The sequence below is a fragment of the Sminthopsis crassicaudata genome, chromosome 1 (genome assembly GCF_048593235.1).
Source record: "Sminthopsis crassicaudata isolate SCR6 chromosome 1, ASM4859323v1, whole genome shotgun sequence".
Classification (NCBI taxonomy): Eukaryota; Metazoa; Chordata; class Mammalia; order Dasyuromorphia; family Dasyuridae; genus Sminthopsis; species Sminthopsis crassicaudata.
The window spans coordinates 725,547,813-725,570,194 of NC_133617.1; the positions used below are offsets into that span (position 1 = coordinate 725,547,813).

A 22,382-nucleotide genomic window follows, 5' to 3' on the forward strand; every position below is an offset into this window, starting at 1 on the left:
GGTGGAGTGGAGTCAAATAACTCAAGGATATTTGTCTTCCATCTCTCCCCAACTTCCTGCCAAAAAACAAACAAATAAACAAACTCAGCATATAATAGCTCTGAGCAGGGGGTCCTAAGAACAGAGTAAACACCTCAAGGAAATCTTTCATGTAATCTTTTCTCTAATCACTTTACTGCATGGACCAGAAATCATTGAGAATTTTCACCACTAGAAATGATCATGCTGGGTCCTACGATCCCCATTTTACAAATGAGGAAACTGATGTGTATGACAGTGACCCTTACCCAAATTAAAATCAGAAACTCTCAGGGTGAAAAAAGCAAAAAGAAAAAAAAAGAATTTATTACTATTTCAGGAGAAAGGGCAACTCTCAGCAGACAAGATGAAGTGCAAAGCACAAACTGCAAAATGCAAGATTATATAGAAGCCTCGTCTACCTCCTGATCTTTTCTACCATTATCTAGGGGAGTCCAGACTTACACTCTAGACTTACGCTCTAAACAGAAATCTATCTAAAAAACAAAAGGATATTAGTAAATAACAAATATTAATTCAAATTTCCCTAGAGAACTGCTATTTAAACAGATATTCTTTAATGAGAAAATTCTGTTACTCAAATTCTCAAAGCCATCATTGCCTTTAAAAGAAGTTTTTACATGCTTATTAAGAGGTGGGGGAAAACGGGAGGAGAAATGTTCATCCAAGACAAGATAATACTTGTAGGTTTTTAGCTATATTATTGCAAAGTCTCAAGTCACAATTAGGGCATAGTTCAAGGCCCCATTCCATGAGACATCTTTACTCAGTTTATCCCATTTATTGAGGTACCAAGACATCAAGTGATTTGTCCATGATCACACAGCTACTATATGTCTGAAGCAGGATTTGACTCAAGTATTTCTGACTTTATGTCCAGCTTCCTATATGCACTGTCACATAGCCACCTAATAGAACATGTCTATCTTGTGTTTAAATTTTAGGATAGAACTTGGATTGGTGTATATTATTGACATAGGGAACATTCAGATGAGGAAATTCTCTCTATCAATGCCAGTTGGATTTTGTTCTGCAACTTAGTCTTGAAAAGATGATGAGAACATGAAGAGATAAGGTGACTTTCCCAGAATGTCTTAGTCAATGTGTATCAGAAGCAGCTTTTCTGAATCTGAAGCCAGCTCTCTGTGTCTTATACTACCTCTGATTTTTTAAATAATAATAGTTTTTTGTGAGCATTGTTTTTTTGTTTTGTTTTGTTTTGTTTTTCTTCCCAGATTATTTTTACCTTCCGAATACAATCCTTCCTTTGCAACAACAACAACAACAACAAAATGCGGTTCTGCACCTATATATTGTACCTAGGATATACTATAAGATATTTAATATGTATGGGAATGCCTGCCATCTAGGGGAGGGGGTGGAGGGAAGGAGGGGAAAAATTCGGAACATAAGGGAGTACAAGGGATAATGTAAAAAAAATTACCTGTGTATATGTACTGTCAAAGAAAATGTTATAATTATAAAAATTAATAAAAAATAATAGTTTTTATTTACCAGATATTTGCATGGGTAATTTTACAACGCTGACAATTGCCAAAACTTTTTTTTCCCAATTTTTCCCCTCCTTCCCCCCCCCCCCAGATGGCAGGTCGACCAATACATGTACTACCTATGATTTTAAAAAATATAAACCTTATAAAGAACATTACCTTCATTATCCCATTTGAGTCTCATGACTCAAGGTATGAGGTATTTCATCCTTCTTTTTATAAATGAAGAAACTGAGACATTCAGAGACATGGTGAAGTCCCATCTAAGATGGGACTTTGAACTTTCCTGACTCCAAGTTCAATGCCTTATCCACTACATTATCCTGCCTTTCATGGATTAATGAACGAGAGACTTTTGTGCAGAGTCCAAAATTCAAACCTGGGCAACAAGGATTAACACCAAATTTATTGACTTAGAGAATCACCCTGGAATGACCTTCCAGATCTGTTCCCTTTACAGAACAGTAAGAATGCTCTGCTTTTGAATGTTCATTGACCTAGAAAAGTACAGTAGCAGAACTCACTACTAAACACCAGTAACATCAAATGCTTTTTATATGAGTCACTGTTTTCAGACCCAAAGCTGGGATTGGAAAACTAGGACTTTTTTTTCAAGGCTTCTGAATTTAGAGGGTTCTATTTTAGCAAATAGAACTTAGCACCTACTTAATAAGGATAATTAAAATAGAGAGCTACCAAATGGTTGGCTTGGGGGAAGTTTTTTTTGCCTACCCTATTCAAGCCTTGCCCTTTGTGCCAGATTCTGAGGGTTTCCATCTTGCCCATCCCCTCCTTCAATCTTCACTTCATTTCATATCACTTGTCCCTCGCATGTTTGAGACATTTTTCCTTTGTCTCCAAATTCCTAGTTATATCTCTGTCGATGCTGAATGTCTAGGATCCCAAGGAACCTAGTTTCCCGATTCAGATACAACACAGAGCAAAGATGAGGCATGTTTTATTCATGAACCATGTTAGAAGTTTGAATGGACATGGACAAATAATCCTTACTTTTTACAAAATGTCAGCTCAACTGCTTTTCTGATTCTCCCATCTCCTCACATCTCCCTCCAAAAAAAAAAATACCTTGTGTATAATTTGCATAGACTTATTTATGTCTCCATTGATAGAACATAATTTCATTAAGGGCAAGAACTCATTTATTTCTGCCATTGCATCCCCAGAGCCTAATGCAGTGTCTAATACATTTTAGCTCCTTAATAAATATTTGTTGACTGATCAATTGTTCTGCATCCAGTCTAAATGAAGCAAATGAGACTTAGACAAAATGAGCTGACCATTTTCATCCCAAGGCATAAGGCATTCTATTGGTATAGTCTGGGGCTCAGAGACTTTATTTCCTTTTTCTCACCATTAAGTAACAACTTGATGCTTGGGGAATGGAAGGATGGAATTAATGCTACCAGGGAATAACTAGGCAACAAGGAGAATAGAGTCCAAGATCCGGCTGCCAAAGACCAATTGGCCATTCCGTTTTGACAATCCTCATTCAAGGATTGACTCTGACTCTGCAGTTACCCAGTGTGTTACTGATTATGGGGTGTAGATGTCAATAAGCACGTTGTAAGGTCTCAGCTTACTCAGCTAGTAAATTATAGAACAGAGCTCCTACTCCAGTTGGAGAGGATTGCATCTGGGTTGCTCTTGCCCTCCTGAGTTATATTTTGAGCTGATTTAAAGACTTCAAGATTAAAGGGGAAAAAATCATCTTTGGGCTTTTTTTTCCTATGCTCCAAAATTCATTTTTGTGGTTTGGATAGCTCCTGGAAGAGAAGGGGAAACAAAATGTAAGTTTGTTTCAACACTGACTTTTAATTAAAAATGAATCTACTCTCAGTCACCCTTGAAAGATGAGTTAGTTAGTAACTGTGCAAGTGTGGGGAGGGGAATTGGAGGAAGGGAGGGAGGTATATCTCTGTCTTTTGGATTATCAATAGGTGAAGATATAAATTCAGTTTTGTTCCTCTCTGCTATGTTACTCAATGGTGTGCATAAGCAGCTGTACTTAAAATGTCAGAAGGGTTTGCACAGCTGACTCTAGTCGCTGAAAAGAGAGGAGAGTAATAGTCCCATAAATCCCCTCTTTCCAGCCAAGCCCTGCTTAATATAGAACTAGCATGAGTCCAGAATTGGAGAACTCTCAGGCTCTATTTGACTAGTGTTCTGGGGGAGGAGGGAGTGGGGGAAGAAAAAACTAGTTAAAAGTTGGTGTGGAAGGAGACCGTCATATCGCCCGAGAACCTTTTTGAGGCATCAGCTTCATCTGTCAATTTCTCATTTTCCCTTCCATCATCTAGAAAGATGTCTGAACACAGCAAAAATTCTGATCAAGATGAATCTCTCGGGGAGGATATTGATGAAGATGAAATCCTGGCTAACTTGTCCCCCGAGGAACTCCGAGAATTGCAGTCAGAGATGGAAGTCATGGCTCCGGACCCCAGAGTCCCGGTGGGAATGATTCAGAAAGATCAGACGGAGAAGCCCCCCACTGGCAGCTTTGATCATCGATCTCTTGTCGATTATATGTATTGGCAGAAGGCATCCAGGCGCATGCTGGAGGACGAGAGAGTCCCCATCACCTTTGAATCATCTAAGGTAAAAAGCAAAAGCTCCAAGTGCATCTTCTTAGAGGTTTTGAGCACAGAGTTTGTGTAGCCAATAATTTCTTGTTTCTTTAGGACACATTATAGATGAATGTACAACAATGGATTCCACCCTGAGCCTGAGCACCATTAAAAAAAAAAAAAAAAAATATATATATATATATATATATATATGTGTGTGTGTGTGTGTGTGTGTGTGTGTATGTGTGTGTGTGTATGTGTGTGTATATATATATATGCACATATATATAATATATGTAATTTAAGTCTAATTTACAAAAAAGGGGATGAGAATTTCTTTTGAGTTTTACTTTTCTTTAAAATTTGGTATTAAGTTTACAGCATAAAATTACACTGTAGAAACTGAATGAGTATATAGATGTGCCCCAAAGCTAATAATTGATACTTACATATAACTTCAAAATCTGTGAAGTTCTTTATATACATTATCTTATTTGAAACTCAACAGCTCTGTGAAATAGTGGATAGAGTACTGGGTCTGGAGTCAAGGAAGAGCTGGCTTCAAATTTTACTTCAGACACTTATTAACTTAGTGACTTTAAGCAACTAAACTTGTTTGCCTCAGTTTCCTAGGACAGAGTTAATAAAAGCACAAAGCTCCCAAGATTATTGTGAGGAACAAATGGGATAATGATTTAAAAGTACATAACAAGTGCCAGGCACACAGGAAGTGCTATATAAATGTCCTAACTAGGTACTTACAATATCTAGACACTATAGGTATTATTGTTCCCATTCTGTTGGCGGAGAGGTGGGATGACTTGCCCATACTCACAGAGCTAGTGAATGTAAAAGGTAAGAAATAAATCCATGTTTTCCTGACCCAAGTTTAACACTTTATCCATTACTCTGTGCTGCAAGGAAACAAGACAATCCCAACAAACATTTAAAGAATCGTACAAAGATAATTTGTAAAATACACACCAACAATTAACACATTAAAACACAAACTCTTTTTTTCTTTCTTTATTTTTTATTTTATAATTATAACTTTTTTTTTGACAGTACATATGCATGGGTAATTTTTTACAACATTATCCCTTGCATTTACTTCTGTACAGATTTTTTCCCTTCCTCCCCCAACCCCCTCCCCCAGATGGCAGGCAGTCTTATACATGTAAAACACAAACTCTTACAAATAATCCAATGTCATATGTTTTCGACTTATTTATTAAAGTTTTAACGAAAAGAAAAAAAGAAGACAATGAAATGAATTCTTACAAATCATCTAGTACCTATTGTGGCTTATTCTATAAAGGACATTATTGAGTGATGTGACTATTATTGTTATTGAGTTGTTTTCATCATGTCCAACTTATTATAACCCCATTTGGGGTTTTCTTGGCAAAGATACTGAAGGAGTTTGCCATTTCCTTCTCTAGCCCATTTTACAGATGAGGAAACTGAGACAAATAGGGTGAAGTGACTTGGAACCTCTAAGTGTCTGAGGCTGGATTTGAACTCAGGAATATGAGTCTTCTTGACTCCAAGCTCAACACACTGCACCACCTAGCTAGTTATCAATACCAAGAAGAAATTGATACTAATTCTGTCTGTCAAGTTCTTGTCCTTAGAGGTGTCCTTTATAAACTTAAATTCAATTTTTTAAACATTAAGAATCAAATTGGTATATGGCTCATCAGTGTAAAGATGCAAGGATAAAAATAATAGTAAAAAGCATTTACTAGAAAATAGCACTCATTATGTCCCAGATAAAGTCCTAAGCACTTTGCATAAATATTATCTTATCACAACCCCAAGAGGCAGGGGCTATTAATTATCTCCCCTCACCACCACCACCATTTTACAGTTGAGGAAACTGAGGCAGAGGTCAAGTACCTTATTCAAGATCCCAAAGCTGTCAGAGATGTTTTGAGTCCAGGCCTTCTGACTCAGAAACTAATGCTTTTCCTACATACTATGTTACAAGTGCCAATAAAATGATTTTATTCAATAACTTGAATGTGAATTAATCTACTTTCTGGGTCCAAAGATTTGTTTCATATGTGACTTATATTGATTGACTGAATTAATGAAAGGATCCTCAGCTAAAGTAACTTAGAATTTCACTAGCAGACACAGATGCACCTTGTGACCCTGTGATCCGGCAGCTTGTAACTCAAGATGATTGTAAATGGTTTCCTAGTTAGTGGAGTACACACTTTATATTCAATGAGTTCCACAGTGTGACTTTTCCAAGACAAACATGGCCCCAGGTCACATTACATGCTGTTACAGGACTTTGTATACACTTTTACCATTCATGGTCCAGGAACCAGCAGCCAATTTTGTCCCCAAACCCCCACAAAGGGTCTTCTGTAATTAAAAAAAAAAGTTTCACACCACAATTTAAACAACTTGACTCACAGCACCCCCTGCTGGAGCCAATAAAAATGTGACTAAATGTCATTTCAAACTCACCTAAATGAGGTCAGGATCATAGATTATCTTTTATTTAAAAATTGTGAATATTTGATATATTGCATAGGAAAGGGATTCTTAATTCATTGTTCAAAAATATCAACCCTATTAACATCACGTTTAATATTTCAAAGGTTTTTTAGATCTGGAAGATCTGGAGGACCTTTAGTTTAACCTCTTCACTGTATATATGAGGAACCTGAAACCCAGGGCTATTATATATCTTGTTCACGATGATATAAGCTGTAGAGAACAAAGCCAGGGTTCAGACATAGGTCTTGCTCTTTATGATATATCACACTGCTATAAAGAAGGAAACTGCTCCTCTCTTATCCTAATCAATTATTTATAAATACTATTATTATCTGGTGCTCTATCTATTTTTTTTATGGCTTTGATCTGACTCCCCCCACAACTCCCTCCATTGAACCTTCATTCAGGAATTGAACTGGAGATAGTCAGCAAGGAAGCATGAAGTTGATTTTCATAAATCTGAATGGCCAGGAAATCTATTTCATTCAGAAATCGACACATACTGTTATATATTAAAAAAACAAACAAACAAACAAACCAAAAAAAAAACCACCAATGTAGTGTCTGAAATTTTAATTTAAATGTAGAGGTAGAAATTAGGATGTTTCTGAAAAATCCATGGTTTTAGCTTTGATGGAAGACTCTGCAGCACAGTAGAAAGAATATTGTTTTTAAAGTATTGGGTTCACAGGAGATCATTGTACACAGCAACAACAAGATTATACAATCATTAATTTTGATAGACATGGCTCTTTTCAGCAATGAGATGATTCAGAGCAGTTCCAATGATCTTGTGATGAAAAGAGTCATCTATACCCAGAGAGAGGACTGTGAGAACTGAGTATGGATCACAACATAACACTTTCACTCTTTTTGTTGTTGTTTGCTTGCATTTTGTTTCTTCCTCATTTTTCCCCTTTTTGATCTGATTTTTCTTGTGCAAATAGATAATTGTATAAGTTATATAAAGATAATTGTATAAATATGTATATATGTCTTGGATTTAACATATATTTTTTAACATGTTTAACACATATTAGATTATTTGTCATCTGGAGACTGGATGGGAGGAAGGGGGAAAATTTTGGAATACAAAGTTTTGCAAGGGTTAATGTTGAAAAATTATCCATGCATATGTTATTTTATTTTTTATTATTATTATAGCTTTTTATTGATAGAACACATCCATGGGTAATTTTTGCAACATTGTCCCTTGCACTCACTTCTGTTCCAACTTTTCCCTTCCCTTTTATCCACCCCATGCATATGTTTTGAAAATAAAAAGTTTTCATAAAAAATAAATAAAATAAAGTATTGGGGTTCAAACCCTACCTCTCATATTACTCGTGAGACTTTTCATATGGCTGAAATTTCCTCAGCCTTAAAATGAGGCTCTCTAAAAGTCACTTCCAGGTTTAAATCTATGAATAACATAATATTTTATCCATCTAGACAGATAGTAGTTGGTGGTAGTTGTCCTTCGTCTTTGAAGACAACCAAAATGACATCACTGTGTTAGAATCAAGTTACTGTGTCCGACTTTGGCTGATTGGACAATACAAACTCGGAATGCTCTGCCACATGTCAGATACAAATAGTCCATATGAACATTTGGGGTAGCTTCTCTAATTTTGCATATTTTGCATTTCCTTTGGGTTAATTCAATTCTGCTTTGAGCTATTTGGACAGACCACAAAACATAAAAGAGAAAAGGCAAGATAGCAATTTATCCAGATTTATTTCTATCTGAATTCCACTGGGAAAAAAATGAGAATAATAATAACTGACAGAGAATATAGCATTTTAACATTTGCAAGTCATTTTAACGGTATGTTTTTATATGAATATTATGAAGAATAGACTTTTTGTTTTGTTGCCGAGGTAATCCCAGTTAAGTGACTTGCCCAGGGTCACACAGCTAGGAAATGTTAAATGCCCAAGACCAGATTTGAATTCAGGTCCCCTTGATTTCAGGGCTGGTGCTCTATCCACTGTGCCACCTAGCTGCCCTACAGACATGTTTTAAACATAGGAACACCTACTTAAAGACTTCCATTTTGTTACTATGCAGATTTATAATTCTGTTTTTAAAACAGAACACTCCAATTGTTTTGGTGATTTAGGGTGAATGCAATGCTATTTTTGAAAGAACCTGGGAAGAATAAAGTCATTAAATTAACAAATGTTTATTATGTTCCTATTGCATGACAGACATTGTGCTAGGCATTGAGATAGAATAAATTTCTTGTGTTATACAAGACAAATTATATTTTAATGTTTAATCATTTCTCTTACAGGAAAACACCGCAGATGTTCATGAAGAAACAGACAAGGACAATACACATGCGCCAGGAGCTTTAATGACAAAACTCACTAAAGAAAATGAAAAGAATGAACCCAAGTCAAATAATACTGAAAAGCTTCAAGAAAAAAAAGATGATGATAGAGGTGAAGAGGAGGATGAAGGTGAAGAGGAGGAGGATGAAGGCGGTGATGAAGATGATGAAAATGAAAATGCAGAGGATGCCGGAGAAGAGGACAGAAGAATGAAAGAGGAGGAAGAAAAGAAAGCCAGAGAAAAACAGAGAGAGGAAAATAAAAACAGCTTAAAGTTACTGACAAAACTCTTTGCAGAGGCAAAAGAGAGCCCTATATCCCTAGAAAAAAGCGAAAACAAAATCTCAAAATTGGATCCCAAGAAATTGGCCCTGGATACCAGTTTTATGAAAGTGAGCTCCAGACCTTCGGGAAACCAGACGAATCTTGATGAAAGTTTGAGGCGAGTGCGCAAAAATGATCCGGAAATGAAAGAACTCAACCTGAATAACATTGAAAACATCCCTAAAGAGATGCTATTGGACTTTGTTAATGCCATGAAGAAAAATAAGCACGTCAAAGCATTTAGCTTAGCCAACGTGGGTGCGGATGAGAGCGTCGCCTTCGCATTGGCCAACATGCTGCGGGAAAATAGAAGCATCACTACTCTCAATATAGAGTCCAATTTCATTACGGGCAAAGGCATCGTGGCCATCATGAGGTGTCTGCAGTTTAACGAAACATTAACGGAGCTCCGCTTCCACAACCAAAGGCACATGCTGGGACACCACGCAGAAATGGAGATATCGAGGCTCCTGAAGGCCAATAGCACTCTCCTTAAGATGGGCTACCATTTTGAGCTTCCCGGTCCTAGGATGGTGGTCACCAATTTGCTAACCAGAAATCAGGATAAACAAAGACAGAAAAGGCAAGAGGAACAAAAGCAACAGCAACTTCGAGAGCAGAAGAAGTTAATAGCCATGTTAGAGAATGGCCTGGGGTTGCCTCCTGGGATGTGGGAGATGCTTGGAGGCCCAATGCCGGATCCCAGAATGCATGAGTTATTGCAGGCTCCGCAAATGCCCGGCTCCCAAATGCCCCCGTTCGGCCTTAATCGGAGAAATGAAATCAGCAAGAATCCTGGTCAACCGGAGCCATACAGAACTGACCCAGACTCCTTCAAAGTGGTCAAACTGAAGAGAATCCAGCGTAAATCTCGTATGCCGCCCGAAGCCCAAGAGCCGGCTGAAAAAACCAACCTCAAGGATGTCATCAAAACCCTCAAACCCGTGCCTAGGATTAGACCTCCACCTCTGGTGGAGATCACGCCGCGAGACCAGCTTCTGAATGACATTCGGCACAGTAACGTGGCCTATCTCAAACCTGTGAGTATGATGGGAGGGTGGGAAATGGATTTCTACTCACTGTATTGGGTTTTGTGGGAGAAAAGCCTCCTCATTCAGCCTAAATGAAGGAAAGGGTCATTTCAATGAGCTATAGGTTTGCATTTTCAACTACGTTCATCTTTTCAATCTTTTAGGTCAAAGGAACATAGATTTAGAATTCGGGGGCCATATAGCCCACCCCTTTCAGATGAGCAAACTGAAGGCTAGGAAGACTTGTCCAAAATCACAAGTGTCAGAAATGGGATCTGAGATCAAAATATTTAAAAAATGAATGTTAAAATTGTTTTTACATGCAATTGGGGAAAAATAAAATTTAAAATAAATATAAATTTGAAATAATATAAATATAAAAATGAAATGAAGTTTTCCTCTACTATGCAAAAATACCTCTTTATATCTATAGAAGCACAGTTTGATTATCAAGATTTAGTAAGGGGCGGCTAGTTGATGTGGTGGATGGATTACAAGCCCTGAAGTCAGGAGGACCTGAGTTCAAACCCGACCTCAGCCTGGCTGTCTCTGGGCAAGTCACAGTAACCCCCACTGTCTCAGGGGGAAAAAGATTTAGCAAATAGAAATTGTTATGGATCTACTTAAAGGAAAATAGTTTGTAAGTTTTAGCTCAAATGTTAAATGAATATGCCCAAAGTCCTTGACAAATCTATGAGAAAGAATCCTGGAAAGTGGAAATAAAATTCTTACTGGAGTTAGAGGAGCTGGGCTCCAATCTCCAATCTCCAAATCCAATCTCTGTTAATTAGTGCCATGTGAATTTGGGCAGAACTCATACCCTCAGTTTCCTCAGCTGTAAAATGGAGGTAAAATAATGTCTTCCTCCCAGAGTTGTTGTGGAGATCAAATAAGATAATATATGTAACATGCTTAATACACAGAGCAGGAACTATACAAATGTTAGACCTTTCCTTCCCTTCCACTAGGGATAAGATGATAGCTCTCCTAGTTTTTGAAGGATTATAAAGGATTGTACAAAAGGAAGTAGACCTTACTTCATTTGGTCCCAGAGATCAGAACTAAGAGCAATAACCTAGAAGACCCAAAGGAAAAAAAAATTGGACTCAGTGTCAGAAAAATATTCCTAAGTTAAAGAGGCCCTAAAGAAGAATGGGCTGCCTAAGGAGAGGGTGGGCTTCTCTTTCTTAGAAATGTTCGAAGATCACTTGATAGTGGGAAATCATTTCATGTATGTAAATTGTATAAATTATGATGATGATGATGTAAATCATTAAGTATGGCCACTGAGATTTCTTCCAAATTATATTATCATATGCCTTTTATCTGGACCACAGAATCTCTTGAAATCCATGTACTAAAACACGGCAGGGCTGTGATCCCCAAATGATTGTTCACATGAATGCAATCATGGATCCTTGCATAATTTTACTTTTTACAAATAAGGGAACAGATATCCAGAAAAATGACATGACAGAAAAAAAAATCCAAGATCAATAGGTAGTAAATGACAAAGCTAAAGACCTGAACCCAGATCTTTGAAGTACAATTTCTGTGTATAAGAAACTGTGCCAGATCCTGGGGATGCAGAAGTAGATTTGACACCAACTTTTTTTTTCTCAAGGAACGTTATAATCTTATTGTAGAAGGGACTATTTGGCAAATAATTGTAGTACAAAGAGAAGGTACAAATTGCCAAAGTAGTTTACTTAGGCTCATTGATTCCTAACAACAATCCAGAGAGGTAAATGGTGACATTATCACCATCCCCATTTTATAGATGAAGAAACAAGACTGAGAGATTAGCATCAAATGACAATGAGCTGAAAATCAAACTCAGGTCTCTTCATTTTAAGTGCAATAAAGTAGTCCAGGTAAGGTGCTATGAGAAAATTTGAGGGGGGAAGAGAGAAACAGACAGACAGATAGAAACAGAGACAGAGAGAGAGACAGAGACAGAGATAGAAAGACAGAGAGAAAGAATGAATTCAACTCTGAGAGTCAGGGAGTTTCATGGAGAAAATGGAATCTGAAATGAGTTTTAAAGGAAGAGAGACACTTTCAGCAAGTGGAGATGGAATGGGTCTTTCCAAGCATGGATTATGGCATGAATAAATATATGGGGATGGGAATAGACAATAGAAAAATAGAAAACTCATCTAGTTTAGTTAGAACATGTCAAGAGAAGGGAGAGGTAGAACTGGAAAAATAATTTGAAGGCAGCTTGTGTAGGAACATCAAAAACAGGATTAGAAATTCACAAGGGAAGTCAATTCAGTAGGCAATAAGGATCTACTAAAGATTTTTGAATTAATAAGTGATGTGGTCATAGAAATGCATTTGGGATTTTAATTAGGGGGTGCAAAGGGTGGATAAGAAAAGAGATAGCTCATAGGTTGGAAAACCAATGAGAACTGTCTTCTTCATTTTCTTACTAGAACATTTGAGCCTGAATAGAATAACAGACATTTAGCTCAGCATCTAATGAAATTAGTAGGGTTAAATTTAATGAAGATTTATTATATTTTCAGAAAGATTTATGTTTTGTACATATGGGGAGATCTCTCTTCCTTGAAGTTGCTATCTTTACTTTTTCTTAGTCTTTAATGGGAAAATTCCTGGTATGATGCTGGGAGGTACTGGTTATTACAAAGTTTCGGTGATTCTTTCATATTTCTGACCAGTTTTACTAGGATTCAATAGTAGAGATTTTACAATTTCTTGATTGTGATGTGACAATTTTTCCTCCTTCCATATGCATTCTCCTGATATTCCTTATATATCTAACCATGTCATTGCCTTACTCCAGCCTATTTCAGAATGCCATCAAGGTGATGGTCACCTGAAATCTCTCCTTCTTAATTGTATGTAAATAGTTTTCCTTATTTTTGGACTTCTATGGAACATGGAGAATAACTGATTAGGATTTCCTGCATAAAGCCTCTCTTCTATTTGGAGGCATTGAGATCCATTTATGGGGAAAGCTGTAAAAATCTGCATGACCAGCCTTTTAAAAGGTTTTGATGGTGATATTCTAACATTTCATTTCATTATATTACCACATGTAACAATTCTTTATGTTCAATAATCCAAGACATACCATGTCTCATTTTCCAGGTCAAGGAGTTTTCTCTTTTGAAAAAATAGCCAAAGTCATTGAATTTTAAGTAATTATCATGACCAAATTTAGTCTCCAGAAAAGAAATACAAAAATGGACCTCCCTTCTTTCTTATATAAGTTTGAACACTGCATAAATTATCAGATTTTGCTGAGGTCCCAGTGGGTTTCCATGCCTTGCATTTTTCGCCTTCTTTCTTTTATTCTTTGTGATAAAGGATAACTCACTAGACAGAAGAAGAGGAAGGACATATTCAGAAATGAAAGTGATGGAAAAACAAAAGACATCAATAAAAATATTTTTCAAAGAAAAAGGGTTAAAGTAAGTAATCCCCAAGCTGTTGTCCTTTCGAGGTATAATTTAAAAGCTACAATGATTTTACAAATAAAATTGGGCAGTGTTTTCCCATGTTCCTAATTTAAAGGGTATCCAAACCCAATGGAACAAATTTTTATCCTTCAGTTAAATATTGAGGGAGGCAGGGTCAGAGCTCTGCCTTGGTGATGAAAGCAGGGGCCGAAGGATCAACAGAAAGCAATTCATGGGGTCCCACTATGGAATACACGCCTTATTTCTGAGATCTTTGTCCATAGACTTCTGGGTTTGGTTACTCTGCTGTGTCTAAAGGACTTTTGATCTGCACTCACCAGTGCCCTCTGCTTGGTTCTTTATGTACTTCCTCAGTTCTGCCCCTACCTGGTCCTGATTGGCAAATACTCAAGCTTTAGCAGTTTAGTCAGGCAGAGTCTTAGAGATCAACTTTAATCCAATGGTTCCTTAACTATTTTTGTGTCATGGAGCCTTTTCGGCAATCTGGTGAAGCTAGAGACTCCTTCTAAAAATCATGTTTTTAAATGCATAAAATGAAACATAAGACTATAAAATATAAAAATTCTATTGAAATACAGTATATGTATATATATATATACATATACTGCATTTCAATATAGCATATTGTATACAGTTATTTATATATATATATACATACGGTAGCATATTACATATACTATATTACACATTATATATAGTATATACACACAATATATAGTATGTTATAGTATTTTGTGGAGATCAAATAAGATAACATTTGTAACATGCTTAATACACAGAGCAGGAACTATACAAATTTAATAAATTAAAAGCATAGCCTCTAATTTCTTAGAACTCCTAGGTTAGTAGTGGAAATGGCAGATAATTAAATAAATTAAAATAAAATTTAAAATTTAAATTTAAAAATTAAAAGTAAATAAAAGTAAATAATTAAATTATAAATGATATGACAAATGCCCTACAGATTTCAAAAAAAAAAAGTGTTTGAGGACAGAAACAGGCAAGTAGGTTCAGGGAGGGGCCATTTCTATAGGACTCTAAAGAATGGGGAGAAATTTGACAGGTACAAGAAAATGGGGGAACATTCTGAGCAAAATCATAGAGACAGGAGAAATTAGAGCAGTTTGGTTGAAGCATAGATCTTAAAGAATAATAAAGTATATTGGATATATTTCAACAATGAGATGATTCAGACCAGTTCCAGTGGTTTTGTGATGGAGAGAGTCATCAGCATCCAGAGAGAGAACTTGTGGCTGAGTGTGGATCATAGTATTTTCACCTTTTTGTTGTTGTTGTTTGTTGGCATTTTGTTTTCTTTCTCATTTTTTTCCTTTTTGATCTGATTTTTCTTGGCATTGAGAAAATTGTATAAATATGTATGCATATATTGGATTTAATATATATTTTAAACATGTTTAACATATATTGGATTACTTGCCATCTTAGGGGAGGGGGTGGGGAGAAGGGAGGGAAATTTTGAAGACAAGGTTCTGCAAGGATCAATGCTGAAAAATTATCCATGCATATGTTGTTGTTTTTTTGTTTTTGTGTTTTTTGTTGTTGTTGTTGTTTTTGTTTTGGGTTTTGTTTTTGTTTTGTTTTGTTTTGTTTGCTGAGGCAATAGGGGTTAAGTGATTTGCTCAGGGTCACACAGCTAGGAAGTATTAAATCTGAGGCTGGATTTGAACTCAGGTCCTCCTGACTTCAAGGCTAGTGCACCCTATGCTGCCCCCCATGCATATATTTTGAAAATAAAAAAAATTTAATAAAAAAAGATGAAGAAACTATAAGGCTAGAGAGAAAGGTTGGTGCCAGATTAGAGAGAGTCTTGGATGACAGACAAAAGAATTTTAATTTTACCCAAAATAAACAAGATCCACTAAAGATTGCTGGGCAGAGAATTACAAGTAAATCTGCATGTAAGATCGAAGTAAGAAGGATGGACTGCAGAGAAGAGAGAATAGGGCCAATTTATCTGAGTTGTCATTCAAATAGTTCAAAATCTACGTAACTATATAAATCATCTGGCCCATATGGAATTATCTTGTCCACAGGAATAGTGTGAGAGATTGTCACATACTTTGCTAAAAATCTAAGTATACTTTATGCTAGTCCCTAATTTATTAGTCTAGTAATCACATTAAAAAAAGGAAATTAATTTAATGACCTGTATTTAATGACCTGTATTCCCTGTACTTAATATAACTGTGATGCCTCCTAATAATTACTGTTTCCCTTTCTAAATTCTCTCAAGCCAATCCTTTCATAATGGAATAGGGATTGCCAAATTTTTTGTGTTTGAAGACACTTTTATTTTAAAAAAACTCTAATTGTCTTTTCAGTATCCATTTATTGACAAAACACATGAAAAAAAAAAGAAACTACCTATTGATCTTGATGCCATCTATATACATTTGAAAATAGTTTTCAATAAATATGTAATAGGTATTATTCAGTTTACAGGAGGCATTTTTCCTTATTTATAAATTAAGTATCCTTTGCAATAAATCTGCTATCTTCCAGGGATACATGGCCTACAGATTAGAAACAACTATCTTAGAATTTGTAAAGAACCAAAATAAAGCTCATTAGTCATTAGTTTGCAAATTTGACCCCTTTTCCTTTCCTGAAATTTGGATAACATTTGTCTTTTTCTGGTCCCAGAATGCCTCTGGGATTCTCCACAATTTATCAAACTTCTTCATTGGCAGCTCATAATTATATCTTTCTATTCTTTCCATACCCTAAGATGTAATTCACCCAGTTGTTAAAGACCTCTTCAGAAGTAGTCCCCCTTTACCAACTTACTTATCTTGGGTTTCAACCTCTGCTTTGCTTTTTTTGTTCTACTGTTTATATTCTAAAAACCATTCTTCTTGAAGGAAAAAAATGAGCAAAATAAGCATTGATTTAGTCTGCATGCCATTTTCATTGTGTCAAAAACAACCTCAACATTTTAAACCTGGTTTTCTGGGAACATGAGGATGCCATAGATAAAAATAGTGAAGTTGAAAGGAGAAATAAATTGGAGGATAAAGGGGGGAAATGAGTATAGTTGTCTATGAAGGAGAATATTTAGGTGAAAATGTCATGATGGGAACTAGAAATGTGGACCTCAAGCTTGAAAGGGACAGTGCAGAGCTCAAGGCATAAATCTGGAAATCACTTGCATAGAGATGGAAGTTGCAACTTCAGGTGTGAATGAGACTGTCAAGACAGTGAGGAGCTGAGAGAAGAAAGATGAAGACAGACTCTTAAGGAAATCCCATGTTAAAAGGTCAGGGAGAAAGTGAAGAATAGAGAAGGAGTAGTGAGAGAAGAGGAAAAACCAAGGGAAAGAAAGAGAAGGATAATCGACAAGAGAGCTTTGGCAAAAGTAGCAGAGATCAACAAGGAAGAAGACCAATTGGGGATTGCACAATTAGAAAGAGAATAAATGAAGGGATGAAAAATAATACCTTACATTTATTTATTGCTCCGAAGTTTGAAAGCACTTAACAAATATGATCTCATTTGAAACTCACAACAACCCCTGAGAGATAAAAGAGAAAGGAAGAAGCATTTATTGAGCACCTAACACATAGCATTAAGCACATACCAGACATTGTGCTAAATACTTTACAAATAGTTGATCCTCATGATAACCCTGGAAGGTAGAAGCTATCAATAGTCCTGTTATCTAGAAAAGGAAACTGAATAGACAGAGTTTAAATGTCTTGACCAGGATCCCAAAGTTAGGAAGTATCTCAGAGGCAGGATTAGAACTTAGGTTTTTTTTTTTAACTTCAGATCTGGTGCTCAATTCCTTGCTGTCTCAAAAGACGAAGCACGTTTATCACAGTGCAATATAATTGAGAGACATCATGATGTAGTGCTGGTTTATGGTTCGATATTTTTATTAAATATTTATTTTATTTTATTTTTCCCAATTACACATCAAGACAATTTTTTAGCATTCATTTTTACAAGATTATGAATTCCAAAATGTTTCCCTGCTTTCTAAATGAGGATTGATGTTAAAAAGAGACTGGACCCTATTAGTCGGGGGTAAGGAGGAGATTTTGTTCTGTAAATGAGCTAGAGAAATGAGAAGTGAGCCATTTCAGGACTGCTCATGTCTATGGAGCATATTTCTAATTAAAGCACTGGCAATCGTGATCCATTACATGAGGTTTCTATTTTCTCTTGCCATGAAGTCAGACGGGTGATTTCTTGATTCTTCTTTTTGGTTGGATGTATGGGGAGGCATTAGGACACTGAGTGAGGAAGGTCTATAATTAGGAGCAGTGTAGAAAGAAGCTCTTCCCACTCTGTCCTCCCTTCTCTCCCATTATCCCTATGGTGGGAGTCAGATCTGAAGTCCTGAAATGCTGTCCCTTGTTTCTGTCTAATTTTTGTGACTTCAGGTTGACTTTGGATGTGTGAAGCCCAACTTAACCTGTACCAAAGTATTGAGGGGGGAGAAAGAATTTGTTAAAGAACATGGTAGAAAGAACAGAGGGTGATCTTGGACCCTCCTGAAGATGACCCTTAGGGGCTCTACCCAGAAGCCCCTGGGAATGTCTGCCCATCCAGGGGTGTGCAGAAGCCAGCTCATACTGGTTCTGTGAGAGCTAATTATTACTCAGTGTAAGTATTTATGCCTCAAAAACTGGCAACTGTTCCAAATCAGAGCTTTTTTTGTTTTTGTTTTTGTCGATCTGTTAATAATGCAGATTAAATTTAAAAATGTGTTTGGTATGCATTTTTTTCTTCCCAGAGCTAGTTGGTAAACATTTAATGCTGGTATACACTAATCAGTCCCGTGTGTCCTAAAGTTTATCAAACTAGGCAAGAATAGGAGAGCATGAGTCATTTATCAATTCCTTTTGTCAGCCAAAAAAAAAAAAAAACCAAAAAAAAAAAAACCAAAAACAATAAAAAACAAAAAACAAACAAACAAACAAAAAACACCATTACGTGATTACTGTGTGGAGAGAGCTGAAAATGAGATGAAAAGCTTAGGTATTCTCATTTAGCACAATGCTTTGTATGTGCTTAATGGTACATGGCAGGTGCTTAATAAATACTTATTCCTTTCTCTTTTATCTCTCAGGGTTGTTGTGAGGATCAAATGAGATCATATTAAGTGCTTCGCAAACTTTGGAGCATTAAATACAGATCAGCTATTATTTTTCATCCCTTCATTCATTCTCTAATTGTGCAATGGAATTTGTAGTCTTAAGGGACAAAGACACAAATGACTATTACATGAAAAGTACATTAGAGAGGGATTCAAGAAAGTGTTACCTGGGGTCCAGGGGAGAAGAAGGCAATACACAAAGGGAGATCACTGCATGAAGGCAGAAGCATCTGGTATTGTCATTACTCAATTTTGTTTGCCTTTCCATGACCCCATTTGGGTTTTCTTGCCAAAAATACTAGGGTGCTTTGACATTTCCTTCTCTGGCTCATTTGTCATATGGGGAAACTGAGGCAAACAGGGTTGAGGGACTTTCCCAGGATCACACAGCTAGTAAGGGTCTTAGACCAGTTCCAGTATGCTCTCTGCCCAAGTGGCATTTGAGCTTGGGCTTTAAAAGGTGAGCAGGAGTTCTGGCAGCCCCTAGAAGCCCCTAATGACAGAATCTCCCTGAGTTCAAATCCAGCTTCAGACGTTTACTAGCCTTGTGACTCTGGATAAGTCACTAGGCCTCTTTGCCTCAGTTTCCTCATCTGTAAAAATGAGCTGGAGAAGGAAATGGCAAGCTACTACAGTATTTCTGCCAAGAAAACCCCAAAGGAGGTCACAGAATCCGACATAACAAACATGACTGAATAACAATAATCTGACACTTACTTTCTAACTGACCTTTCTTGGTCTCAGTCTCTTTTTCTGTAAGATGAGGAGGTTGGACTCAAATGACTAGATCTCTAGCGGGTGATCCTGCTTCAGCTGTATTCAAGCTGCAGCATCAAGGTCTCCTTAATTTGGGCACCTGCCTGGGAGTGTTGGGTTGCTGGGGCCTCCTGGTCTGTCTTCCTTTGTTCCTTGGCCAAAGGCCTTCTGTTGCCTAGCACCACACTGGGGCTATCTGTATTTTTAACTGAGATAAAACCCCATCTACTGCAGCTGTCTGAGTGATTAGAGTGAATTACATTTAATATTATCTAATAATATTAGCTACATTTATAGAGAGATTTAAGGGCTGCAAAGGGCTTTGTTTGTTTTTTTATTTGATCCTCACAACATATCCTGTGAGGTATAGGCGCTATTATTATCTCTACTTTACAGATGAAGAAACTGAGGTTGAGGGATTAAGCGACTTATTCAGAGTTATAGTACTAGTAAAGGTCTGAAGCAGGATCCAAACTCATCTTGGGCTTAACCCTATTGCCAGATAACTGTTTTAACCCTTAGTGGACTCCAAAGTGAGCTCTTTTTAAAATTTTAGTATTTTTATTTTTCTGCATTTGTTTTTAATGAAAAACTCTTGAGTTCTAGTTTCTTTTCCTTTCTCCCACTCCCCCCCACCACTCTCCACTGAGAAGGCACATGTGAAGCAAAACATTTCCATAAAAGTCATGTTGTGAAAAAAAACATAAATCTTCCTCCTGCTCCCCCCCCCCCCGAAAAAAAAAACCTTCAAGAAAAATAAAGTGGAAAAAAATGCTTCAATTTGTATTCAGACATAATCACTTCTTTCTCTGGGTATAGATAGCATTTTCTTTTCATTGTAAGTTCTTCAGAATCGTCTCGGATCATTGTATTGCTGAGAATGGCAAAGCCATCCACAGCTTATCATCCCACAACATTACTGCTTTGTACACAGTACATTTCACTTTACTTGAGCTCATGGAGGACTTTCCAGGTTTTTCTGAGAGCGTCCTGTTCATCATTTCTTAGAGCATAATAGTATTTCACCAAAATCATATACCACAATTTATTCAACTATTCTCCAATCAATGGGCAGTCCCTCAGTTTTCAATTCTTTGCCCTAAAAAAAAGCTGCTATAAATGTTTTTTGTACATCTAGATCCTTTTCGTTTTTTCAATCTCTTTTGGGATTCATACCTGGAAGTATTGTCCAAAGTTATGCATTATTTTATAGCCCTATGGACATAGTTCATATCTTTTGACCATTTATCAGTTGGGGAATGGGTAAATTCAGTCTCTTGAGTGAGTTCATGCTCATTTATTATAATAATCATAACTGACATTAGTTAAGATTAAAGCTAAACATGAACGTGTTTCACGTGATTGCACATATATATTCTATATCAAATTGCCTTTTCAAGGAGGGGAGAACAAGAGGAGAGAGGGAAAGAATTTAGGATTCGAAATTTTACAAAATGAATGTTAAAATTTTTTGCTTGCATATAATTGAGAAAAAAATTAAAATTAAATATATATAAAAAAGATAAAGCCATTTCACCTGGGTTCAAGTCTTTAATTTAAGCAAAAACTAGTCATGTGACCTTTGAATAAATGACTTTAAATCTCCAAGCCTTGGTTTCCACTTCTGTAAAATGATGGAACTAATACTTCCACTACTTATATGGCAGGGTGGTTATGTTAAATAAGTAATTTATGAGTGAAATGCTTTGTTAAATTTATGAATAAAATGCTTTGTCATAATGACAACAAAAACCAATCAGAGCTGACATTTGGATAGCCCTTTAAGTGGTCACTGCATATTACCCAATTATCTCGATGAATTTTCACAACAACCTAATGAAGTGAGTACTACAGGTACTCATCATCACTTTTACACCTGAGGATACTGAGTCTGAGAGAGATTCAAATCCATTCAAGTAAATGCCCCCTCTGTGCCAGGCAACTTCACTAAGACCACTGAAATGACAGGCCCAATTGTTTTTCAAGTATTAGATACTGTGTAGATGATGGGAATAAGGAGAAAAAATAGAAACTGTAACTGTAACTCCCAGATGAGGAAATCCCCTCCCCCAATGCAGAATAGCATCTTTGTAACCCAGAGAGTGTGTGTGTGTATGTGTATATATATATATATATATATATATATATATATATATATATATATATATATATATATATATATATATATACATACACACACATACACACATATACACACGCACACATACATACACAATACAGACACACACATGTACACACATACACACATATATACACACATGTACACACATACATACATATATACAGACACATACATATATACACACATACATACACACACATACACACACACGCACACACACACACACATATATACTTCAGCACACAAATCCACTTAAAGAAAGTAATAAAAAATGAGTTTTTCTTTAAAGCTCTTCACCCTTCACACAGGCACACAAATCTATCTCTTTTTCTCTGTCTGGCTCTCTGGCTCTCTGGCTCTCTCTCTCTTTCTCTCTCTTTCTATGTATATATATGTATATATGTATATATATATTTCTATGTGTATATATATATATATATATATATGTATATATATATATATATATTTTTTTTTTTTTAACAACATTGAGAGGAGGATAAACTTGCCCAGTTTCACACAACCAGCATGAGTGAGAGGCTGGACAAAGAATAAAGCGGTCCAGGGCAGCTAG

At 36.4% G+C, this 22,382-nt stretch overlaps 1 protein-coding gene across 2 annotated transcripts in view; it reads left to right on the forward strand.

Moving 5' to 3' along the window:
* The first annotated feature begins 3,198 nt into the window (after positions 1 to 3,198).
* LMOD3 (leiomodin 3) overlaps positions 3,199 to 22,382 on the forward strand; it is a 21,671-nt gene continuing 2,487 nt past the window's right edge. The window contains exons 1-3 of one of the 2 annotated variants that reach the window (XM_074284134.1): positions 3,199 to 3,358; positions 3,869 to 4,166; positions 8,947 to 10,350. In XM_074284134.1, coding sequence (XP_074140235.1) covers positions 3,873 to 4,166; positions 8,947 to 10,350 — 1,698 coding nt within the window. In that variant the 5' untranslated portion in view covers positions 3,199 to 3,358; positions 3,869 to 3,872. Of the gene's footprint in view, positions 3,359 to 3,714; positions 4,167 to 8,946; positions 10,351 to 22,382 lie in introns of those variants that run through there. The other variant, XM_074284133.1, reaches the window with a different exon arrangement.